The following is a 26011-nucleotide window of genomic DNA, read 5'->3' on the forward strand; positions in this document are numbered from 1 at the left end:
AATGGAACAACATGGATAGGTATGAAGTGTGTTAAACTTAGTGAAATAAGTCAGACAGAGAAAGAAAAATACTGTTTTTTAAATTTTTATATCATATATAAAAACAAAGCAAAACAAAGGAACAAATAGGACAAAAGCAGAATCACAGGAACAGGGAACAAATGATAGACTGCAAGGTCTTTCCCCATAAAAGATGAGTTTTTTGAGATCACCAAAGGACTGAAGTTCCAGATCAGGAACAATGAGGAGCCATATGCAGGTCTCCACTGGACAAGGAAAGAAAATGCTTTTATAGAGAAGATATGGAAATTGGGACAGTGATAGTAGAGTGCCCTTAACTTTCTATTGACTGCATCCTGACCAGGGAAGAAGGGGCTTCTTTCATCTTCTCTTTGCCCTCTGTGATGTCCACAGGTCAGGAGAGCTCCCCCTCTTCTGCCAGCTCTATTTAATTGAGATTCCTGTGCATTAAATTTTTGTACTTTATAGGAGAGAGTCAGAAAAATATTTGACTCTGTAAGAGGAGGGAGCCATGGTGGTGGAAGTAAGATGTTGGAGTGATTTAAGGAGTCTTGAGCCATAGAATCCAAGTGGCTTCCAGAAACTACAGAGTGAAAGGAAACAGATTCTTCCTCAGAGAATCTGGAAGGAAACAACCCTGCCAAGACCTTGACTGTAGACAGCAAAACAGATTTTAGATTTCTTGCATCCAGAACTATAAGATATTTTGTAAGTGATCAAGTTCATATTAAACATTGAGCAAATATTTTCTGTTCACTTTGCTGCACTCACAGGATGGGACACATCGTGGTGAGAAAGACCTGAACATTCTTGAGACACCCAAACAAGCTGGATAATATATTTACTGGAGAGAGTTCTCTCTTCTTTTAGTTGCTTTCAATGTTTACTGTTTTGGAGTCCAGCATACTTGGAAAATATTTATTTTAATTCTATCCTCTTATCAGCTATTCTTTTAGTTACAAGTTAGAGGTTCTAGTGCAGAAGGAGATACAGATTGGGAAGGAAAAGACCAAATCCCAAATCTGTAGGGCTAAAAAGTGTTTGTGGTTATAACTATACCAATGTGGGTAAGAAATACTAAGTCTTGCAAATGCCTTATGGTGACCTCACGGAGGCCTCATGGTGTGACTGTGGCTGGAGGAGGGTTGAGCCCCCGAAGGGTGTGTATACCCGCTGCAGGTGCCTGGGGAGCGCTGTGCTGCACAGCACAGAAGTAAGAGCCTGAGTCTGTGGTCTGTGAAGAGAAAATGTGCAGTGAGTTGCGGTGTTCTCTAGGGACTGTGGTGGCCTTTAATCTTCCGTCCTGTTTTGTCCCTAAAGGAAAGTAAACCAGATGAATGAGGCAGCCCCCAGGGTTCTTATTACCAATTCACACTCTGTGGGGAAGTGGAAAAATTACACCAATATGTGGAGTTGACTCCCTCCTGGAGATTCAGGGCTGGGGGACTCTGCTCAACATCCACTTCTCACACACCTGATGAGGAAAGAGAAGTAGTCACAGGTGAGGGTCATCCTAGCTCCTACAAAACCCTGAAACTGCACTGCCCTCCCCAATCCCCATAGATGATGAAAAGGATAGAAAGTCTGCAGGACTTGTCAGCCCCTCTCTCTCCCTTAAAAACGCAGAAGCTGGTCAATCCTTCAGAGTCCCCTGCGGGTTAGCCCCAACTCACAGCAAACCTGGGCAAACAAAAGCCCCAGCACAGTGCCTGCTAGCCTCTTCATGATGCTTCCTCTTCTTACTGAGACATTTCCACTGTAAAATACTTCACTAAACCCTGAGGGGGTGAATGTCATAAGTCCATGCAGAAATATTCTTGCTCCTACAGCCAATCAGCTCACCCAGCTTCCTTACTTTGTGACAGGAAGTCCCACCCTCCCACCTCAACCAATTCAGAATGGACTGGAGAGGAGTGGAGTGAAAGTGGGAAATAGAAAGGTCATTATGTTAGGACTTGAGGGGCATGTTTTAAGAACATTGCAAAGAAGGCAGACTCTGATTTGGAATTTGTGGAGGATTTTAGGGAAGAAAAAACAAAAACTAATTGTTTAGCTGGCGTGGATGCAAGAGATTTTTGCAAAATGAAATATTTCCCAAGAGTTTTCAGGATCTTTTTTTTTCCCATCTCTTATGCACTCACCTGTGATTCTGAAGGGTGCTCACAAATCAACACACTATTCACAACAGTCTTGCCTGAAACATTTTGCAGTATTAAACAACTTTACTTTGAAATTATATATATATATATATATATATATATATATATATATACTGAACCTACATAAAGAGTGATTTTTTTGTCACTTTGTGAGTATTGAAAGATGGAGTAGCCATCATAGTCAACCAAAGAGTCTGAAATGCAGTACTCAGATGCAATTTCAAAAACGACAGAATGATCTCTGTTTTGATCCAAGACAAACCATTCAACCTGACCAATAGTGCTAAAGAAGCTGAAGTTGAATGGTTCTATGAAGACCTACAAGACCCTCTAGAACTAAAACCCAAAGAAGATGTGCTTTCCATTATAGGAGACTGGAATGCAAACGTAGGAAGTCAAGAAATACCTGGAGTAACAGGCAAACTTTGCCTTGGAGTACAGAATGAAGCAGGGCAAAGGCTAACAGAGTTTTGCCACGAGAACTCACCGGTCATAGCAAACAATCTCTTCCAACAACACAAGAGAGGACTCTACACATGGACATCACCAGACGGTAAATACCAAAATCAGACTAATTATATTCTTTGCAGCCAAAGATGGAGGAGCTCTATACAGTCAGCAAAAACAAGACTGGGAGCTGACTGTGGCTCAGATCATGAACTCCTTGTTGCCAAATTCAGACTTAAATTGAAGAAAGTAGGAAAAATCACAAGACCATTCAAGTATGGCCTAAATTAAATCCCTTATGACTATACAGTGGAAGTGACAAATAGATTCAAGGGATCAGAGCTGACAGACAGAGTGCCTGATGAACTATGGATGGAGGTTCGTGACATTGTACAGGAGACAGGAATCAAGACCATTCCCAAGAAAAAGAAATGCAAAAAAGCAAAATGGATGTCTGAGGAGGCCTTACAAATAGCTATGAAAAGAAGAAAAGTGAAAGGCAAAGGAAAAAAGGAAAAATATACCCATTTAATGCAGAGATTCAAAGACTAGCAGGGATAGATAAGAAAGCCTTTCTCAGTGATCAATGCAAAGAAATAGAGGAAAACAATAGAATGGGAAAGATTAGAGATCTCTTCAAGAAAATTAGAGATACCAAGGGAAAATTTCATGCAAAGATGGGTGCAATAAATGACAGAAATGGTATGGACCTAACAGAAGCAGAAGATATTAAGAAGAGGTGGCAAGAATACACAGAAGAACTATACAAAAATGATCTTCACAACCCAGATAACCACGATGGTGTGATCACTCACCTAGGGGCAGACATCCTGGAATGAGAAGTCAAGTGGGCCTTAGAAAGCATCACTACGAACAAAGCTCATGGAGGTGATGGAATTACAGTTGAGCTATTTCAAATCCTAAAAGATGATGTTGTGAAAGTGTTGTGCTCAATATGCCAGCAATTTGGAAAACTCAGCAGTGGCCACAGGACTGGAAAAGCTCAGTTTTCATTCCAATCCCAAAGAAAGGCAATGCCAAAGAATGTTCAAACTACTGCACAATTGCACTCATCTCACATGCTAGCAAAGTATTGCTCATAATTCTCAAAGCCAAGCTTCAACAGTACATGAACCATGAACTTCCAGATGCTCAAGCTGGATTTAGAAAAAACAGAGGAACCAGAGGTCAAATTGCCAACATCCTCTGGATCACTGAAAAACCAAGAAGTTCCAGAAAAACATCTACTTCTGCTTTATTGACTCTGCCAAAGCCTTTGACTGTGTAGATCACAACAAACTGTGGAAAATTCTTAAAGAGATGGGAATACCAGACCAGCTGACCTGCCTCCTGAGAAATCTGTATGCAGGTCAAGATACAACAGTTAGAACTGGACATGGAACAATAGACTGGTTCCAAATTGGGAAAGGAGTATGTCAAGGCTGTCTATTGTCACCCTGCTTATTAACTTATATGCAGAGTACATCATGAGAAATGCTGGACTGGAAGAAGTGCAAGCTGAAATCAAGATTGCTTGGAGAAATATCAATAACCTCAGATATGCAGATGACAACACCTTTATTGCAGAAAGTGAAGAGGAACTAAAGAGCCTCTTGATGAAGGTGAAAAGGGAGAGTAAAAAAGTTGGCTTAAAGCTCAACATTCAGAAAACTAAAATCATGGCATCTGGTCCCATCACTTCATGGAAAATAAATGGGGAAATAGTGGAAACAGTGGCTGACTTTATTTATTTATTTATTTTTTTGACTCCAAAATCACTGCAGATGGTCACTGCAGCCAGGAAATTAAAAGACACTTGCTTCTTGAAAGAAAAGTTATGACCAACCTAGACAGCTTATTAAAAACCAGAGACATTCCTTTGCCCACAAAGGTCTGTCTAGTCAAAGATATGATTTTTACAGTAGTCATGTATGTATGGGAGAGTTGGACTACAAAGAAAACTGAGCACTGAAGAATTGATACTTTTGTATTTTGGTGTAGGAGAAGACTCTTGAGAGTCCCTTGGACTGCCAGGAGATCCAACCAGTCCATGCTAAAGGAAATCAGTCTTGAATATTCATTGGAAGGACTGATGCTGAAGCTGAAACTCCAATACTTTGGCTGCCTGATGCGAACTACTGACTCATTTGAAAAGACCCTGAAGCTGGGAAAGATTGAAGCTGAGGGGAGAAGAGGATGACAGAAATGGATGGACATCTGTCATCCATCCAGAAATGGATGACAGATTGGATGGCATCACCAACTCATGAGTTGGAGTAAGCTCCATGAGTTCATGATGGATAGGGAGGCTTCATGTTCTGCAGTCCACGGTGTCTCAAAGAGTTGGACACAACTGAGTGACTAAACTGAACTGAGGGAAACTGTGGGTACAGAAGCACTGTTTAAATAAATATGTGCTTATTGAATAACACTATTCCTGGACTGTGACACCGGTAAGACAGAACAGTCTTTTTTATTTTGAGCAACTCTACTGAGGTATAACTGACATTCCATAAAGTTCATCCATTTTGAAATTCCAGTTTAATAATTTTAATAAATTATCCTTCATCCTCAGTTATAGTTATTCTCTGTTTCCATGCCTGGCAGGATAGAGGAGCCGCAGTCCTAGAGGAGCTGCAGGATAGTGTGCTGCAGTCCATGCGATCACAAAAAATCAGACACGATTTAGTGACTGAACAGCAACAACAACATTAGCAAGAAGCATAGTTTTGCTGTGGTCTTTATTAAAAAGCTGTTAGAGGGAACAGAGGGGTGCCAAGTTAACAAAAAGGGCATTGTAGCAGCTTTGATCTGTCTTAACTAACTGGAAGTATCTTTCCCAGAATATGCTTCCCATAAGGCAATGGCACCCCACTCCAGTACTCTTGCCTGGAAAATCCCATGGATGGAGGAGCCTGGTGGGCTGCAGTCCATGGGGTCTCTAAGAGTCTGACATGACTGAGTGACTTCACTTTCCCTTTTCACTTTCATGCATTGGAGAAGGAAATGGCAACCCACTCCCGTATTCTTGCCTGGAGAATCCCAGGGATGGGGGAGCCTGGCGGGCTGCCATCTATGGGGTCACACAGAGTTGGACACGACTGAAGTGACTTAGCAGCAGCAGCAGCAGCAGCAGGGTTGGCCACAAAAGAAGTTTGTGTGACATGAGGAAGGTCGTTGTGATGAAGCAGCCACAGTTTTTATGTTTGGGTTGGTGCGGGGCTCCAGGGACTATGGTTACTCACAGGTGTTCCTCCTGATCTGATAGCTCATTGTTGACTCACAACCCCTCCACTTCCCACGAGACCTCCTCCTCATCTTCTGTTTGTCTTGGGCCAAGTATGTATGTAGCCAAGTAAGTGCGTATGTATGCCAAATGACACCCACTTCTCCTAAGCTCACCCTCTACTGTGAGACTGAAGGAGGTGAGACATAGATGTTTTAGTGTGTCTACGTGGGTTCCATTACCCTCATGGTTCTAGTATGTCCTTATGAGTCACAGTTTGTCTATGCTTCAGTCTCTCCCTAACTTTTCTCTAGCTGATTAACAATGAATTCAGTCTCAACACCAGATACAAAGATAACAGCTTTGTATACACTCTTCCACCAGATCTAGCAATTGCCTGAGTTCTAATCTTCATCACTAATTTCTTATTTGACACCACTGGTGATCTGCTTATCTGATGGTACCTTAAGTGACACAAGTCTAAGACGAAAGGACTAAGGAAATTATTTTCATGACGATTCCAGATAACTATACCCAGATTTGTGATGTTAGTGTATTTTAGTGAAACTGTCACTTTTAATTAACTTTGGAAAAAGTTTAGACAATTTTACACATGTTCTGTATGATTAATTTAGTCAAAAATTCAAGAGGAGAATGTAAACAGTAGAAAGTTTCTCTGGACATAGAAGAAGCTTTAATTTAGAATTAAATTCTCTGATTCAGACCACACATTAAGCAATCACATGATTAGCACTTCTTGTCTGGGGTCTGCAGGTGTGCATTTCAGCTGGGGTCCTGCAGCAGCGGAGCTCTCTTATTAAGCTCTGGGGTTTTTGTACAGCTTTTCCCATTACTTCAAGTGTTGTGATAGTCTCTTTTTGTACGTGTACTTGAGAGCTCCCTTAGAGCACAGAAGTACTTTGCAGAGTCTTCCAGCTGTAAGGCTGAAATGGTGAGGCTGATGGATTTATATGCTTTCTGGAAGTTTACAGAGTAGCGGCCATTCGCTGCATTCCCGTGTTCTGAATGTTGATGAATAAGGAGAGTCATCTGTCCCCTGGGAAGCTGCTTATACCAATAAATGGAGTAGTAGTAGGTGAACCAACCTATTCCATACTGACAGTCAAAAATGACTGACTGCCCCACTTGCCTGATTATGTCTGACTGTTCTTGAGTAACTTTCTGGGCCACACAAGATCCTGTGGAAAATGTGAGAAAACAGAGCTGAAATAGGAACAAAATAATGCAGAAATTAATTTTGGACCTACTCAAATATATATAACCCAAACTTAAATCATAAGATGCTGCTTTTCCCCACTTCTCCTTTCCTCCCCAAGTCCCTGTGAATCTCCACATGCCTGTGTGCAGTCCTTTCACCCTGAACACGCACACCCATGTTTGGAAGCATCCCTACCAGAGAAGGTGAAGGCCAGGAACACCCAGAGCAGACTAGAGAGCGGCATGAGGCACGGATTCTGTACATAAATGTGTTTAATTCTGCCTCAAGCTAAGAATTCTTTAAGTGCCTCACAGCACATATACACGGCACCTGGCTCCTGTGTGGCTCCTCCCCCAGACAGGAAGTGGGGTTTGTCATGTTCATAGACCAGCTTGTCTGTACCCAGATGGGAAAAAGTCTGGCTCACTACAAACCTTTACTTTGTCCACTTGTCTTTCCCTGGTCATTAAGTTTGGCAGATCCTGAAAAGGGGCATGAAGAAAGCAATTAATGTTAAAGGTTTAAACTGAGGGAAACTGAAGGTTAAACAAGTTGACATACATTGGTATTTATTCAGTAAAATAATTTTTTCCATCTTGTTTAAGATATAACTTAGTATAGCCTCTGAAACATTCTTGTAATTGACTGATTGGTCATTCATTTAGCCTATACTTACTTTCCTCCATCCAGAATCTAGTGACTATTTTAAAACTTTCACAGATCTTAGGCCTTCTGAGTGAAAAGCAATCTTAACCAAAGTAATTAATGTCTCATCTTTTTTTTATATATATACTGAATTCTAGGACTCTACTTAGATTTTTCAATAAATAAAACTACTTCAACATGAAATGATTTAAAAACATTAGTTCATCTGAATTTCAGAGTCTATTCGATGGTTTATATTTAAATGAAATTATAACTGGAATAAAATATCATTCTTTTGAAATCTGATATTGAGTCTTATGTATTAGACTTTGAGGGAAATCAGGCTATTCAATCCTGTTGCCTCTAAATGTAGAATTGTACTTATTAGATCATGTGTACTAGAATCATCCAAATGTCACATTTTTTATCTCATTGGTCCAGAGTATTCAGTCTAACTTCTCAGTCACTCATTATTATTTCTCTTTGTAAAATAAAGTTAAGATAAACATGCCAGATCTTTCTCTGATGTACTGCTATAATGCACTTCTACAAAACTCAGTATCTACAGACTGCAGGCACTTAGTACCTGTCAATACCACAGAAGTTGGTGACTGAAGCTCTGTGCGCTGTTTCATGTTCATGTGGAATGTAGCTGTCCATCTTCCATTTGGTTTCAATGTTGTAATGGATGAATTAATGTAAAAGAACCAAAGGCAAATAGACAAGTAGAAAAGAAACATACAGGCAAGGTCTAAAACAGTGCCAGTTCATGGAATTTAAGATCAAAATGACTCATGAATGAGTGAAGCAGGGAGATGAGTTTGTATTTATCTGGGACATCTACTCTTCTGTCCCATTTGACTTCTGAGTGCTGGCAGGTAGCTAATGCCTGGGCTTGAAATTATTTGTAACTAAGCAGAGGAGATCATGAATGACTGCATCAGCCTGTGCAGCAGCATGATGTTATAAAATATAAATATATATTAATATAACAATCACATGAAAGTGAAGTCATAAGTCGTGTTCAATTCTTTGTGACCCCATGGACTGTAGCCTACCAGGCTCCCTCCTCCATGGGATTCTCCAGGCAAGAGTACTGGAGTGGGTTGCCATTTCCTTCTCCAGGGGATCTTCCTGATGCAGGGATCAAATCCGGGTCTCCTGCATTCCAGGCAGACGCTTTAAACTCTGAGCCACCAGGGAAGCCCCCACATAAATATTAGTAAATTGATATTGATGACATTTTTATCAAAATACAGGCCATAATCTTATACATCAGTTTTTATATGTGCTCTTTGGTTCTGGTATGAAGCTCTATGAAGTTTTATCACATATATAGGTTCTTGTACCACCACTAAAATCATGACACATCTCTCTAAATAAACCCTCTTTGTATACCCTCCCTATCCCTGCAACTCTTTATAATCCCAGTAACTACTAATATCCTTTTTAGCTCTATATTTTTTCCTTTTGAGAATATTGTATAAGTAGAACCACACCATATATACAATCATAATAATCCAATAAGTGTAGACATACATCATGTAGCCTCTGAGACTGATTTTTCTTTCATTCAGCATAACTTCCTGAGGTCCATCCTGGCTATTGTTGTTTAGTTGCTAAGCCATGTCATACTCTTTTTAGACCCCGTGTACTGTAGACTGCCAGGCCCCTCTGTCCTTGGAATTTTCCAGGGAAGAATACTGGAGGGGGTTGCCATTTCCTTCTCCAGGGGATCTTCCTGACCCAGGCATCAAACCTGGGTCTTCTGCACTGCAGGCAGATTCTTTACCACTGACCCATCTAGGAATCCCCATCTAGGCTATTGCAAGTATCAACATGTTTTAATCACTACAGACTCACCAACTTATGATGTTTTGACTTCAGATTTTTAACTTTACAGTGGTAAGAAAGTGATACACATTCAGTGGTAACCATACTTTGAATTTGTAAATTTGATCTTTTCCCATGCTAACAAGATGTGGTGTATATTCTCTGGTGATTCTGGGCAGCAGCAGTGAGCTGAGCTCCTGGCCCGCCCTGAGATCATGATGGTGAACAACCCACCCACTTGCATTCATTCTGTGCTCATACAGTCACTCTGCTTTTCACTTTCAGTGTATCTGTGCTCAGTCACTGCAGTCATGTCTGACTCTTTGCAACCCTCTGGACTGAAGCCCACCGGGCTCCTCTGTCCATGAAATTCTCCAGGCAAGATTATGGGAGTGGCCTGCCGTGTCCTCCTCCAGGGCATCTTCCTGATCCAGAGGTTGAACCCGAGTCTGTTATGTTACCTGCATTGGCAGGCCAGCTCTTTACCATGAGTGCCACCTGGGAGCCCCACTTTCAGTTCAGCTCAGTTCAGTCACTCAGTAATATCTGACTCTGCGACCCCATGCAGCACGCCAATTTTAGTACAGTACTCAAGGAATTGCATATTTTCAACACTGTTGTATAAAATAGACTTTGTGTTAGATGATTTCTTCCAACTGTACACTAATGTAAATGTTGAGCACCTTTAAGTTAGGCTGGGTTAGGAATACGGATCTTGGTCAATATATGGTATAGGACAAAGGTCTGTCTAGTCAAAGCTATGGTTTTTCCACCAGTTATGTATTGATGTGAGAGTTGGACCATAAAGAAAGCTGAGTGCTGAAGAACTGGTGCTTTTGAACTGTGGTGTTGGAGAAGACTCTTGAGAGCCCTTTAGACATCAAGGAGATCAAAACAGTCAATCCTAAAAGAAATGAACCCTGAATATTTGTTGGAAGGACTGATGATGAAGCTGAAGTTACAATACTTTGGCCACCTGATGCAAAGAACTGATTCATTGGAAAAGACCCTGATGCTGGGAAAGACTGAAGGCAGGAGGAGAAGGGGACAACAGAGGATGAGATGGTTGGATGGCATCATCAACTTAATGGACATGAGTTTGAGCAGGCTCGGGGAGTTGGTGATGGACAGGGAAAACTGGTGTGCTGCAGTCCATGGTTGCAAAGAGACAGACGTGACTGAGCAACTGAACTGAACTGATGGTCCATTTTGAGACTGTGCTCAAAGTTTTGTATAAGATGTGATATTTAGGCCAAGTTTCGATTATTTCCCAACAATATTCAATTGTCCCAATGTCATTTGCTCATGAGACTATGTCACTTCTATTGAGTTGTCGTTGCACTTTTTCAAAATATAAGTTTTCCCAACCTGTGTAGATCTACCTCTACACACTTACAAAGTGACATAAACAATGATATTTATTCATTTCCCTTAAAACATTATAGAACCTGCAGAATAGGGTTTTTTTTATTATTAATATTTATAATTTGTGTTTTTTCTTTTTTCTGTAGATAATTCTATCTAGGAATATATCAATGTTATTAATCTTTCTAACAAAGTTGACTTTGTATTTCATGGTTATCTCCATAGCATTCTTTGTATTTCACCAATCCAACATTTTCTTATTGACTTCTTTCAGTTGGTGATGAGTTTAATTTGCTTTTCCATCATCTTTTGCTGCAAGTCTTAATAGTTTTTCAACTTTTTTTCTTTAGTCATACAAGTATTTAAAAAGATAAATTTCCTTCCATGTATTAGTTTAGCTGCACCTCATACATGTTTATATCATGTGCTCTCACAATATTTACTTTCAAAATATTTTCTAAAGTCATTGTAATTGTTTCTTTAACCCATGGTTATTTTTAAGTTAGTGCATGTATTCCAAATGTTTGGAAGTTTTTAGAGACATCTTTTAACAACTGATTTTCTGTATCAATTCCATTTTGATGAAAGAATAAATTCTGCATAATTTCATTTTCTTAAATATATTAAGACATTTTATGCACAAATTGTGTGTGTGCGCGTTTCATCTGCACAGCAGGGTGTGTCTGGAGCCTCGGCTGCAGGTTTCGGTACAGGCTTCAGGGGTCTGGGGAGCACTGTGCACTTGCTGCACAGAAGTAGGTGGCTGAGTCTCCAGGCTGGGAAGTTGCAATATGCAATGAGAGCTGTTTGGCACTCTTATTGAGGAAAACTGTGAGTCTTCCATCTTCCATTTCATTCACAACTGAACTTATGGCTATCAAGAATGCAGGGGCTTTACCAGGATATTGTCGGTACCACGGGAAGTAGTTAAACAAACTGCTCTCATAACTACAGTTCAGAATGGAAATCTCTCCTTCCTGGACTGTCAGAGATCGAGGGCTCTGTTTGACCTGCTGTTGGTCACTTTTTTCCTTCTGTTGTCCATTCACCCCTGCTTAAAGAGATAAAAGCCATTAATTCCATAAAATATATTCCTTTTTTAAAGTTTCTATCTGCATGAACTTGTTTATAATCCAATTGTCTCAGTCCCCCTAATTAACGAAGTAGCCTAGGTTTTCTCCTCCACAACTTACAGACTAGCTGAAGCCACAGGATCAAAAATGATGTTCCCAGTATCTTGTCCATTGTTTCTGGCACCAGTGCTCAGCGGCAACTCAAGTTCCTGTTCTGCTCTTCTCAGCCAGCTAGAACTTTGACTTGAAGTTCACACCTGCTTTTCTTTCAGTGGGCCTCACCCTATCACAATTGCTTTCACTTAAACCTATCTCTCTCAAAAGTACTAGTTCTCATTCGGTGCTAATTTAGAATCACCAAAAATCAAATTAATTGGGAATCAGAAATGCACACCCCCAACTTAAATGGATAAACAGCATGTTAGAATTTCTCCCACAGTATCCCCTTCTTCCTTTCCTACACCTCCTAGAAGTTTAAATATCACATATCAGGACAACTTGATGTATTAATAGGGAATAACGTTATATTACAATGGGGAAGAGAGGGACTCCCAAGAAGTCACAAGATTAGTATGTAGGGGGCTCCTCTCTCTCTCTTTTTTTTTGTTTGCAAACTACTTAAAGTCTACTGAGAATACACAAGGGACAAAATATATCATAACTAGCTAAGCTTCCCTGGTGGCTAGGATGGTAAAGAATCTGCCCACCTAGCAGGAGACCTGGGTTTATTCCCTAGGTCAGGAAGATCCCCTGGAGAAAGAAATGGCAATCCACCCCAGTATTATTGCCTGGAGAATGCCACGGACAGAGGGAGCCTGGCGGGGTTGCAATGTCAGAAACTACTGAGTAACTAACACTTTCACTTTCACAAGCTAAGCTTATGCATTAGAACATAAAGAATATATAGTCTTTTTGCCCTGGTGTAACTTAAATTTTAACACCATCGTTCAGATGTTTCCACACTTTACATGACCTTAAGAAGTATAAAAAAAAAAGATAATTAAATCAATTTTAATTTATATTACTTCTAAAATATAAACCAGGCAAATAAAATATTTCCAAGAATAAGCATGGAGAAAACAAATTGAGAAGCACTGGAGTAATCTATTCTGAAGGATCTTTGACCTCCAAAGGATAAAATTGACTAGAAAAATTCTGCAGAATTCAGAAGATATGGGATCATGATCATTCTGTAATGAAACATTTTTGATAGTTCTCATCCTGAGTTACATCTTAACCTCACAGGTAAAATACAAAACTGTGAAGAATCAGTTTGGCTTTTGAGGTCAACACATCAGGTTATAGAGTCAGAAATTAAGGAGTGTCTCCTCCAGCACAGCGGGTGAGAAAGACCTGAAACGGGGGCCAGCGCCTAATGAAAAGACAGACACATATATTTTGGCAAATGGGGAGTCAGGGGGCCCTCCCGCTGTCTATGGCAGGAAGACAAAATGGCTCCTTTCAGCCCACACTTTCGTTGGCAGAAGACGCATGAGATCATTAGGGAATAGTTATACTGGAGAGTTTGATTAGCACACCATAAAGAGGGAGTAAAGTTAAGGCTCTGCTGTTGATCAGGAACATCTTGTTTTGTTTCCATGGGGATGGAGGCAGGTGTAGGCAGCAAAGCGGATCAGAGAGCAAGTCCACCCAAGAATGTCCCTTCAGCGTGCTTACTAGGACAATCACAAGGGAGCAGTTTGCCGCACCCTCCAGTCATGGGGTAGCTTCTGGTCTCTGCTCCGCCAGGCTGCAACAAAGGAGCTCATATTTTTGAAGCACAGAGAATAGTTTGTGGTCTCTGCATTGATGTGATCTCAGATACTCTCAAAGAAAAACATCTTCACGGTTCAACAGGAAACAATGATAACCATTCCCAATCCTCAATCTAATCCCATCTAGTCCAGCTCTCTAAGGGGATTTTTTATTGTTAAATTTTGGTGTGTTTTCTTTTTTATTCATTTTTTTTTTTTTTTTTGTTAACACATGTCTTCAGTATATATTTACTAGCAATACTAAGTGCCAACTAAATGCTCATACTTGGGTCTCATTTAAGAAAGAGACAGAAATAACACTCTTCAGTCAACCCACTCCCAATACTCAAGTACATTCAGATAAAAGCTACTAAAGAGAAACGTGTTTCTATATGATGCATCCAATAAAATGATAATGGACTCGCTTCCGGGCTCAGTCAGAGAGTAGTTCTGATGGAGGAGCAGCTTGAACTGGAACTTACACCATCACTAGATTTCTTAGTAAAGAATGGGGTAAGGGAATTCTGGAACTGATTAACTAAGGATGATTGCAGTTTGGGCTGTATCTGGGTGAAAACATTATAAATTTATATTAGAGAAACTAATGTGGCCTTAATCTTAAAGGACAATATATATTATTTACAGAGACATTAACTCTCAAATTCATACTTTTCAAATTGTTAGACAAATATACACAGATACTATTTAGGAAGATAGATGGATACATACATACATGCAAGAATGATAGATGTAAATTGAACCAAAGTTGGAGATAAAAAATTTGATAGATATTTAAAGAATCCTTTCTGGCTCCTTGAAGAATCTGTGTATGTGGGACAAAAGTTAATCTTCTCTGAAGCAGCGTTGCCCCTCTGTGGCCATACAGAGATATTACTCTGAATTACTTTATCCAGCTTCTTAAAATGGGGAAAAGACAAGTTTCTTCAGTAAGTGGTGTTGACCATACTGAACACCTACAAGGATAAGACCAAAACTAGAATATTTTCTCACAACATATATAAATATAAACTCAAAATGGATTAAAGACTGAAATGTAAGACCTGAAACCCTAAAACTCATAAAAGAAAATATAGACAGTATGTTCATTGATGTTCCTCTTTGCAATATTTTTTTCTGTCTCAAAGGCAATGGCAACAAAAGCAAAAGTAAATAAAGGGACCTAATCAAACTAAAATCTAATGCACAGCAAAGAAACCACCAGCAAAAATAAAAGGCAAACTACTGAATGGGAGTAGATATTTTTAATAAGGGGTTAGTATCCAAAATACATAAAGACATCATATACCTCAATATCAAAAACACAGTCTGATTAGAAAAATGGGCCTAGGACCTGAGTAGCCATTTTTTCAAAGAGTTAGCCAACAGGTACATGAACAGATACCCAAAGTCTCTTAATATTCAGAAAAAGAGCAAATCTATGTCAAAATGAGGTGTAACCTCACATCTATCAGTATGGCTATCATCAAAAGAAAAAAAAATAACAAGTGTGGCGAGGATGCAAAGAGAGGAAACCCTAGTGCACTGCTGCTGGTTTGGAAACTGCTGCAACTACTATGGAAAACATTATGGAGATTCCTCTCAAAACACTGAAAATATAACTTCCATATAATCCAGCAATTCCACTCCTGGGTATTTATCCAAAGAAAAAAAAACTCTTCAAAATAGTATCTGCACCCAAATGTTTATAGTAGCATTATTTACAATAACCAAGATCCAGAACCAAGCTAAGTGTTCATTCAGAGATGAATGGATAGAGAAAATACCGATCTTCTATCTACCTATCTATTACCGATCTTCCATCTACCTATCTATCTATACACACACACACACACACACACACACACACACACACACACACACTACAATGGAACATTAATCAAATATAAAAAAAGAATGTAATCGTGCCAAATGGAACAACATGGATAGATACAGAGTGTATTATACTTAGCGAAATAAGTCAGATAAAGAAACATAAATACTGTGTTTTTACTTATATATGATATATAAAAGCAAAGCAAAACAAAGGAACACATAGAACAAAAACAGAATCACAGCAACAAACAGCAGACTGCCAGGTATTTCCCCATAAAAGGTGATTTTATTTGAGATCACCAAAGGACTGCAGTCCGGATCAGCAACCATGAGGAGCCACATGCAAGTCCCCACTGGACAAGGAAAGGAAATGCTTTTATAGAGAAGACAAGGAAATTAGGAGGGTTACAGTAAACAGAGTGCCCTTGACTTTCCATTGACCGTGTCCTGACCAGGGAAGAAGAGGCTTCTTTCATCTTCCCTTTGCCCTCTGTGATGTCCACAGGTCAGGAGAGCTCCCCCTCTTCTGCCAGCTCTATTTAATTGAGAGTTCTGTGCATTAAATTTTTATACCTTATAGGACAGAGTCAGAAAGATATTTGATTCCAGGAGATGAGGGAGCCATGGTGGTGGAAGTAAGATGTTGGAGTGAATCAAGAAGGGGCCTTGAGCCATGGAATCCAAGTGGCTTCCAAGCTACAAAATGAAAGGAAACAGATTCTTCCTCAGAGAATCTGGAAGGAATCAACCCTGCCAAGACCTTGATGTAGACAGCAAAATGGATTTTAGATTTTTTGCCCCCAGAACTATAAGAAATATTTCATCAGTGATCAAGTTCATATCAAACATTGAGCAAATATTTTCTGTTCACTTTGCTGCACTCATAGGATGGGATACCAGTGCATGCAGTTGCCTGTTGGGACACATCGTGGTGAGACAGACCTGAACATGAGGCACCCAACCAAGCCGGATAATATATTTACTGGAGAAATTTCTCTCTTCTTTTAGTTGCTTTCCATGTTTACTGTTTTGGAGTCTGGCTTACTGTGGGAAATATTTCTTTTAATTCTGGCATCTTATCAGATATTCTTTTAGTTATAATTAGAGATTATAGTGCAGAAAGAGATACAGATTGAGAAGGGAAAAACCAAATCCCAAATCTGCAGGCCTAAACAGTGTTTGTGGTTATAACTATACCAATGTAGGTAAGAAATACTAAGTACTGCAAATGCCTTATGGTGACCTCATGGAGGCCTCATGGTGTGACTGTGGCTGGAGGAGGGGCTGAGCCCCATGAAGGGTTTGTGTATGGGCTCCCTGCTTATTTTGCAACTTCTCATTAGTTACCTATTTTACACAAACTACATTTTAACTGTTAACTATTGTTATTTTTTCCCTGTGCTTTGTCTCTAGTAGGTTATTTTAAAAGAAAAATAAGGGTTTTTAAAACATATGCAAGGCAAGTCTTTGCTTTTTCTCAGACTGTATGAATAATAATGGTTCTGTGTATATGGATTTTGAGGTAAAAAGAATGGAAAATAAGGACCTGTTTATTTTCACTGAGGTAAAATTGAAGTGATCTGTAGGCACGGGGATCAGATGGACAGTTCAAGATTATTGCCAATGGTTACTAAAGGAACTGTGAGAAATAGTGTATAAAAATAAAGCTGATTAAGAATTAATAATTATTATTGTGCACACAGTGGGTATTAGAGAAGTTAAATAGAAGAGAGAAAAGAGGAGAGGTGCAACCTGAGTTGGTTTCTTGGAACGTTGCCAAAGCAATGTGTTTAACCTAGAATGCCTGTTATAGGCCCCTGCTAGATAAAGAAAGCTTTTTTTTTACCTTCATACCCTATTGTCTAGACATACAAGAAGAGATGAGGAAGTTCACTACAGGTAGGTATAGTTGCACCTCCACTGCAGGGGGCTTCTTAGAGCCAGTGATGTGGCTGTCAGGCAGGTCACTAACTGACCTCCAGTTCTTCCTGCAACATCAGTGCCGATTCAGTGAGACCAGAACAGACCTGCCTATAATGAGACAGTGTCTCTATTCAGATTTCAATCAGAACTCTGTTCTATAGACACAGGAGCATGGAATATAATGTTACTGATTCCCTATGAAGAGCATTCCCAACATGAGAAGGGTAGTGGAAAACATGGCTATGCAGGAAGGAAGTTGAGATCCATTTTGTGGAAGATCTCCCCTCAGGAGCAGGAAGGAATATGCCAGAAGGTGCTGAGTCTTTTTTACAGGGAAATCTGAGATTCAAAGGATCCCAAAGTAAGCAAGTTCTAGTGACTATCAGGAAGAAATGCATCCTTGACAATTACTGCTGCTTGTGCTGAGCTTATTCAAATGTACACCTCAGTGAGCTGTGAGATACAGAAGCTCATAGGAGTGAAATGGAGCTTTTATTAAAGGTGACATTTAAAGTTTCTGCAACACCACCTGGAGATCAACAACTGGAACAAATCCTTTCTTGGGTATTTCCTGCTCTGTTTCCTCCCTGGTCTTACCAGGGTTGAATTTCTTCCCATTGTAATCTGATAAGAGTGTTTTCAGGGTTTCCCATATTAAATTTTTGTTGTTGTTTTTGTTGTTGCTCAGTTGCTAAGTTGTGTCCAACTCTTTGAGACCTCATGGCTGCAGCATGCCAGGCTTCCCTGTCCTTCACTATCTCCCAGAATATGCTCAAACTCATGTCTCCCGGTAGCTCAATTGGTAAAGAATCTGCCTGCAATGCAGGAGACCCCATATGGATTCCTGGGTTGGGAAGATCCACTGGAGAACGGATAGGTTACCCACTCCAGGATTCTTGGGCTTCCCTGGTGGCTCAGCTGGTAAAGAATCCACCTGCAATGTGGGAGACCTGGCTTCAATCCCTGGGTGGGGAAGATACCCTGGAGAAGGGAAAGGCTACTCACTTCAGTATTCTTGCCTGAAGAATTCCATGGACTGTATAGTCCATGGGTTTGCAAAGATTTGGACATAGCTGAGTGACTTTCACTCAAATGTTCATTGAGTCGATGATGCCATCCAACTATATCATCCTCTGTCGCCATCTTCTCCTGCCCTTGATTTTTCCCGGTTCAAGATCTTGATTTTTCCCAGATCTGAGGTCATCTGCAGAAATAAGAACAATAATACTAATGAAAATTTGTTTTTCAATTTGATATAATATACTTATGTATTACATTAACCAATTTTAACTCCCTTCTCCAATTTGCCTACAAGTAGTAACATAAGACATGCTAATATAAGTCAATGTTATATGTTATTATATCTCAGTAGTGAAGATACAGGATTCAATGGGAGGGTATGTCTTAAGTAGAAAAGAAAATAACATCTCCCACAAAGGGATAAATGAACTTGCTATAATCTTTGCAAGATATGTTTAGAATATTTTGGGTTGAATGAGGAATTACTGCATCATATTAGCAAGAAGTGTGGTGCTAGAGAAGACTCTTGAGAGTCCCTTGGATTGCAAAGAGATCAAACCAGTCAATCCTAAAGGAAATCAACCCTGACTATTCATTGGAAGGACAAATACTGAAGCTGAAACTTCAATACTTTGGCCACTTGGTGAGAAAAGCCAACTCATTGGCTCAAAAGACCCTGATGCTGGGAAAGATTGAAGTCAAAAGAAGAAGACAGCAGCAGAGGTTGAGGTGGTTGGATGGTATCACCAACTCAGTCGGCATGAATTTGAGCAAACTCCAAAAGATAGTGGGAGATAGAGGATCCTGCAGTCCATGGGATCACAAACAGTCAGACACGACTTAGTGACTGAACAGCTACAACAACATTAGCAAGAAGCATAGTTTTGCTATGGTCTTTATTCAAAAGCTGTTAAAGAGTTAACTGGATGCCAAGTTAACAAAGACGATACTGTAGCAGCTTTGTACTATCTTAACTAACTGGAAATATCTTTCTATCTATCTGATAAAGCACATCTTTATCAGAATGTGCTTCCCGTATTTTTCTGGGTTAGGGTTGGCCACCAAAGAAATTTGCATGACATTTGGAAGGTCGTTGTGATGAAGCAGCCACAGTTTTTATGTTTTGGTGGTTGGTGCAGGGCTCCAGGGACTATGGTTACTCACTCATGTTGCTGCTGATCTAATAGCTGATCTTATCATTGATTCACAACCCTTCCACTTCCTCCCAAACCTCCTCCTCATCTTCTCTTTGTCTTGGACCAAGTAGGTATGTTAGCATGATGCCAAATGACACTCACTTCTATGTTCACTCACTACTGTGAAACTGAAGGAAGTGAGACATAGACAAGTTTTAGTGTGTATATGTGGGTTCCATTACCCTCCTGGTTCTAGTATGTCCTTATGAGTCACAGTTTGTCCATGCTTTGCTCTATATCCAACTTTGTTCTACAAATACTACTCTAGCTGATTAACAATGAATTCAGTCTCAGCACCAGATACAAAGATAGCAGCTTTGTATACACTCTTCCACCAGATCTAGCAATTGCCTGAGTTCTAATCTTTGCAACCAATTTTTTAGTTGACACCACTGGTAATCTGCTTCTCTGATTGTATCTTAAGTGACACAAGTGTGAGAAGAAAGGACTAAGGAAATAATTTTCATGATTCTAGATAACTAGACCCAGGTTTGGGATGTGAGTGTAGTTTAGTGAAACTGTCACTTTACATTATTATAGAAAAAGTTTATAACTTTAGACAAGGTTACACATGCTCTGCATGATTGACTTAAAGTCAAGAATTCAAGAGGAGAATATTAGTAGAAAGTCACTCAGGACACCTGCTTCCAAATTACATAGAAGAAGCTTTTATTTAGAATCAAATCTTTTGATCCAGATCACAGATTAAGGAACCACAGAACTACTATTTCTTGTCTGGGGTCTGCAGCTTTACATTTCAACCTGGGTCCCACAGCAGGGAGGCTCTCTCTTATTAAGCTCTGGGGTTTTTGTTCAGCTTTTCCTATTACTTCAAGCACTGTGCGTTCCCAGAGAGCACAGAAGTATTTTCCAGAATGCTCCAGCTTTAAGGATGAAATGGTGAGGCTGATGAACTTATGTGCTTTCTGAAAGTTTACAGAGTAGTGGCCGTCCCTTTCATTCCCATCTTCTGAATACTGATGAATGAGGTAAGTCATCTCTCCATTGGGAAGCTGCTTGTACCAAAATATCCAGTAGGTGTACACGTTCCAGCTTGTTTCATACCGACAGTTCAAGATGACTACGTTCCGCACTTGACTGGTTATGTCTGGCTGATACTGAGTAACTTTCTGGGCCACACTAGATCCTGTGGGGGGAAAAAAAAAAAAGAAAAGAAAATAGAGCTGAAATAGTGAACAAAATAATATAGAAATTCAACTAATTTTGGACCCAAATATTTACAAACCATACTGCAATCATACGATGCTTGCTTTTCCCCAATCCTCCTTTCCTCCCCAAGTCCCTGTGAAGCTCCTTGTGCCTGTGTGCAGTCCTTTCACCCTGAACGTTCGCACCCATGTTTAAAAGCATCCCTACCAAAGAAGCTGAAGGCCAGGAACACCCAGAACAGACTGGAGAGAGGCATGAGGCATGGATTCCCCTGCTCAAATGTGCTCAGTTCTGCCTCAAGCTAAGATTTCAGTGTCTTTGAGTGCCTGGCAGCACATATACATGGTAACTGGTTCCTGTGTGACTCCTCCCAAACAGGAAGTGGGGTGTCATGTTCATCGACCACGTGGTCTGTGTGCAGATAAAGACTGGCTCACCACACACCTTTACTTTGTCTACTTTTCTTTCCCTGGTTATTAAGTTTGGCAGATCCTGAAAAGGGGCATGAATAAAGCAATTAATATTAAAGGTTTGAACTGAAGGAAACTGAAGATTAAACAAGTTGACATGCATTATTTATTTATTTATTTATTTTAAATGAAGGCTAATTACTTTATAATATTGTAGTGGTTTTTGCCATACACTGACATGAATCAGTCATAGAGGTACATGTGTTCCCCATCCAGAATTCCCCTTCCACCTCCCTCCCCATCCCATCCCCCAGTGTCATCCCAGTGCACCAGCCATGAGCACCCTGTCTCATGCATCAAACCTGGACTGGCAATCTCTTTCACATATGATAATATACATGTTTCAATACTATTCTCTCAAATCATCACCCTTGCCTTCTCCCACACAGTCCAAAAGATTGTTCTATACATCTGTGTTTCTTTTTCTGTCCTGCATATAGGGTCATCATTATCATTTTTCTAAATTCCATAAATATGTGTTAGTATACTGTATTGGTGTTTTTCTTTCTGACTTACTTCACTCTGTATAATAGGCTCCAGTTTCATCCACCTCATTAGAACTGATTCAAATGCATTCTTTTTAATGGCTAAGTAATATTCCATTGTGTATACGTACCACAGCTTTCTTATCTATTCATCTGCTGATGGACATCTAAGTTGCTACCATGTCCTGGTTACTGTAAACAGTGCTGCGATGAACATTGGGGTATGTGTGTCTCTTTCAATTCTGGTTTCCTGGGTGTGTATGCACAGCAGTGGGATTGCTGGGTCATATGGCAGTTCTCTTTCCAGGTTTTTAAGGAATCTCCACACTGTTCTTCATAGTGACTGTATTAGTTTGCATTTCCATCAACAGTGTAAGAGGGGTCCCTTTTCTCCACACCCTCTCCAGCATTTATTGTTTGTAGGCTTTTGGATAGCAGCCATCTGACTGGCATGAGATGGTACCTCACTGTGGTTTTGATTTGCATATCTCTGATAATGAGTGATGTTAAGCATCTTTGCATGTGTTTGTTAGCCATATGTATATCTTCTTTGGAGAAATGTCTGTTTAGTTCTTTGGTGCATTTTTGATTGGGTCTTTTATTTTTCTGGAATTGAGCTGCAGGAGCTGCTTGTTTATTTTTGAGATTAGTTGTTTGTCAGTTGCTTCATTTGCTATTATTTTCTCCCCTTCTGAAGGCTGTCTTTTCACCTTGCTTATAGTTTCCTTCATTGTGCAGAAGCTTTTAATTTTAATTAGGTTCCATTTGTTTATTTTTGCCTTTATTTCCATTACTCTGGGAGGTGGGTCATAGAGGATCCTGCTGTGATTTATGTCAGAGAGTGTTTTGCCTATGTTCTCCTCTAGGAGTTCTATAGTTTCTGGTCTTACATTTAGGTCTTTAATCCATTCTGAGTCTATTTTGGTGTATGGTGTTAGAAAGTGTTCTAGTTTCTTTCTTTTACAAGTGATTGACCAGTTTTCCCAGCACCACTTGTTGAAGAGATTGTTTTTCTCCATTGTGTATTCTTGCCTCCTTTGTAAAAGATAAGGTGTCCATAGGTAGATTTATCTCTGGGCTTTCTATTTTGTTCCATTAATCTATATTTCTCTCTTTGTGCCAGTACCATACTGTCTTGATGACTCTAGCTTTGTTGTAGAGCCTGAAGTCAGGCAAGTTGATTCCTCCAGTTCCATTCTTCTTTCTCAAGATTTCTTTGGCTATTTGAGGTTTTTTGTATTTCCATACAAATTGTGAAATTATTTGTTCTAGTTCTCTGAAAACTACCATTAATAGCTTGATGGGGATTGCATTGAATCTATAGATTCCTTTGGGTAGTATACTCATTTTCACTATATTGATTCTTCTGATCCATGAACATGGTATATTTCTCCATCTATTTGAGTCATCTTTGATTTCTTTCATCAGTGGTTTATATTTTTCTATATATAGGTCTTTTGCTTCTTTGCTGCTGCTGCTGCGAAGTCGCTTCAGTCATGTCCAACTCTGTGCGACCCCATAGATGGCAGCCCACTAGGCTCCCCCGTCCCTGAGATTCTCCAGACAAGATCACTGGAGTGGGTTTCCATTTCCTTCTCCAATACATGAAAGTGAAAAGTGAAAGTGAACTCGCTCAGCCGTGTCTGACTCTTAGCAACCCCATGGACTGCAGCCTACCAGGCTCCTCCATGCATGGGATTTTCCAGGCAAGGGTACTGGAGTGGGGTGCCATTTCCTTCTCTCTTTGTTTCTTTAAGTAGATTTATTCCTAAGTATTTTATTCTTTTCGTTGCAATGGTGAATGGAATTTTTTCCTAAATTTCTCTTTCTATTTCCTCATTGTTAGTGTATAGGAATGCAAAAGATTTTTGTGTGTTAATTTTATATCCTGCAACTTTATTCATTGATTAGCTCTAGTAATTTTCTGGTGGGGTCTTTAGGGTTTTCCATGTAGAGGATCATGTCATCTGCAAACACTGAGAGTTTTACTTCCTTTTTTCCAATCTGGATTCCTTTTATTTCTTTTTCTTCTCTGATTGCTGCAGCTAAAATTTCCAAAACTATGTTGAATAGTGGTGGTGAGAGTGGGCACCCTTGTCTTGTTCCTGACTTTAGGAGAAATCCTTTCAATTTTTCACCATTGAAGATAATGTTTGTTGTGTGTTTGTCATATATGGGTTTTATTATATTGAGATATGTTCCCTCTATTCCTGCTTTCTGGAGGGTTTTTATCATAAATGGATGTTGAATTTTGTCAAAGGTTTTTTCTTCATCTATTGAGATAATCATATGGTTTTTATCTTTCAATTTGTTACTGTGGTGTATTGTATTGACTTGTGAATATTAAAGAATCCTTGCATCCCTGGGATAAAGCCCCCTTGGTCATGGTGTATGATCTTTTTAATATGTTGTTGGATTCTGTTCACTAGAATTTTGTTAAGGATTTTTGCATCTATGTTCATCAGTGATATAAGCCTGTGGTTTTCTTTTTTTGTGGCATCTTTGTCTGGTTTTGGTATTAGGGTGATGGTGGCCTTATAGAATGAGTTTAGAAGTTTACCTTCCCCTGCAAATATCTGGAAGAGTTTGAGTAGGATAGATGTTAGCTATTCTCTAAATTTTTAGTAGAATTCAGCTGTGAAGCCAAAGTTGACAAACATTGATTCAGTAAAATAATTTTGTCATCCTCTTTAAGATACAATTTAGTATAGCCTAAGAAATATTCTTGTAATCTACTGATTTGTCATTCATTTAGCCTATACTTACTTTTCTCTATCCAGAATCTAGTGACTATTTTAAAACATTCACAGGTCTTAGGACTTCTGGGTGAATAGCAATCTTATACAAAACAACTAATGTACCTCTGTCTTTTTTTTTTTTTTTTTAATGTTTTCCATGGCTCCACTTAGATTTTTCAATAAGTAAAATCACTTCAACATAAAATGACCTTAAAAAATCAGCCCACCTGAATTTCAGAGTCTATTCAGTGGTGTATATTTAAATGAAATTATAATTGGAATAAAATAATACAATTTTAAAATTTTATATTGAGTCTTATGTATTAAACTTTGAGGGCAATCAGGCTATTCAATCCTGTTACCTCTAAATGTAGAATTGTACTTATTAGGTCATCTGTCCTAGAGTCGTTCTCATGTCACATAATCTGTCTCATTGGCCCAGAGTATTCAGTCTCACTTGTCAGTTGCTCATTATTATTTCTCTTTATACAATAAAGTTAAGATAAACATGCCAGATCTTTCTCTGGTGTAATGCTATAATGCACTCCTACAAAACTTAATATTTACAGACTGTAGACATTTAGTACCTGTCAACACCAGAGAAGTTGGTGACTGAAGTTCTGTACACTGTTTCATGTTCATGTGGAATGTAGCTGTCAATCTTCCATTTGGTTTCATTTCTATAATAGATGAATTAATATAAAATAACCAAAGGCATATAGATAAGTAGAAAAAAAAATACAGACAAGGTCTAAAATAGTGGCAGTTCATAGAATTTAAGATCAAAATAACTCATGAATGACTGAAGCAGGGAGGATAGTTTGTATTTATCTGAGACATCTACTCTTCTGTCCCATTTCACTTCTGAGTGCTGACAGGCAACAAATGCCCAGACTTGGAAGAAAAGTTATGACCAACCTAGATAGCATATTCAAAAGCAGAGACATTACTTTGCCAACTAAGTTCCGCCTAGTCAAGGCTATGGTTTTTCCAGTGGTCATGTATGGATGTGAAAGTTGGACTGTGAAGAAGGCTGAGCAATGAAGAATTGATGCTTTTGAACTGTGGTGTTGGAGAAGACTCTTGCGAGTCCCTTGGACTGCAAGGAGATCCAACCAGTCCATACTGAAGGAGATTAGCCCTGGGATTTCTTTGGAAGGACTGATGCTAAAGTTGAATCTCCAGTACTTTGATCACCTCATGCGAAGTGCTGACTCATTGGAAAAGACTCTGATGCTTGGAGGGATTGTGGGCAGGAGGAGAAGGGGACAACAGAGGATGAGATGGCTGGATGGCATCACTGACTCTATGGACGTGAGTCTGAGTGAACTCCGGGAGATGGTGATGGACAGGGAGGCCTGGCATGCTGTGATTCATGGGGTCGCAAAGAGTCAGACACGACTGAGCGACTGAACTGAACTGAACTGAAGCAGA

The 26011-nt window shown here is 39.6% G+C and overlaps 3 gene segments (V, D, J or C); all 3 read right to left on the reverse strand.

Annotated features, from left to right (window-relative positions):
• Nucleotides 1-6708: 6708 nt before the first annotated feature.
• LOC128054694 (T cell receptor delta variable 1-like) lies at nucleotides 6709-7316 on the reverse strand. The segment is given in 2 exon segments: nucleotides 6709-7052; nucleotides 7268-7316. Coding segments are annotated over 2 exon segments (393 nt in total).
• Nucleotides 7317-11631: 4315 nt separating this feature from the next.
• On the reverse strand, nucleotides 11632-12160 carry LOC128054473 (T cell receptor alpha variable 23/delta variable 6-like). The segment is given in 2 exon segments: nucleotides 11632-11966; nucleotides 12109-12160. Coding segments are annotated over 2 exon segments (387 nt in total).
• Nucleotides 12161-20412: 8252 nt separating this feature from the next.
• Nucleotides 20413-21140, reverse strand: LOC128054695 (T cell receptor delta variable 1-like). The segment is given in 2 exon segments: nucleotides 20413-20861; nucleotides 21092-21140. Coding segments are annotated over 2 exon segments (498 nt in total).
• Between the last annotated feature and the right edge of the window lie 4871 nt (nucleotides 21141-26011).

Source organism: Budorcas taxicolor, chromosome 10, assembly GCF_023091745.1.
Source record: "Budorcas taxicolor isolate Tak-1 chromosome 10, Takin1.1, whole genome shotgun sequence".
Taxonomy (NCBI): domain Eukaryota; kingdom Metazoa; phylum Chordata; class Mammalia; order Artiodactyla; family Bovidae; genus Budorcas; species Budorcas taxicolor.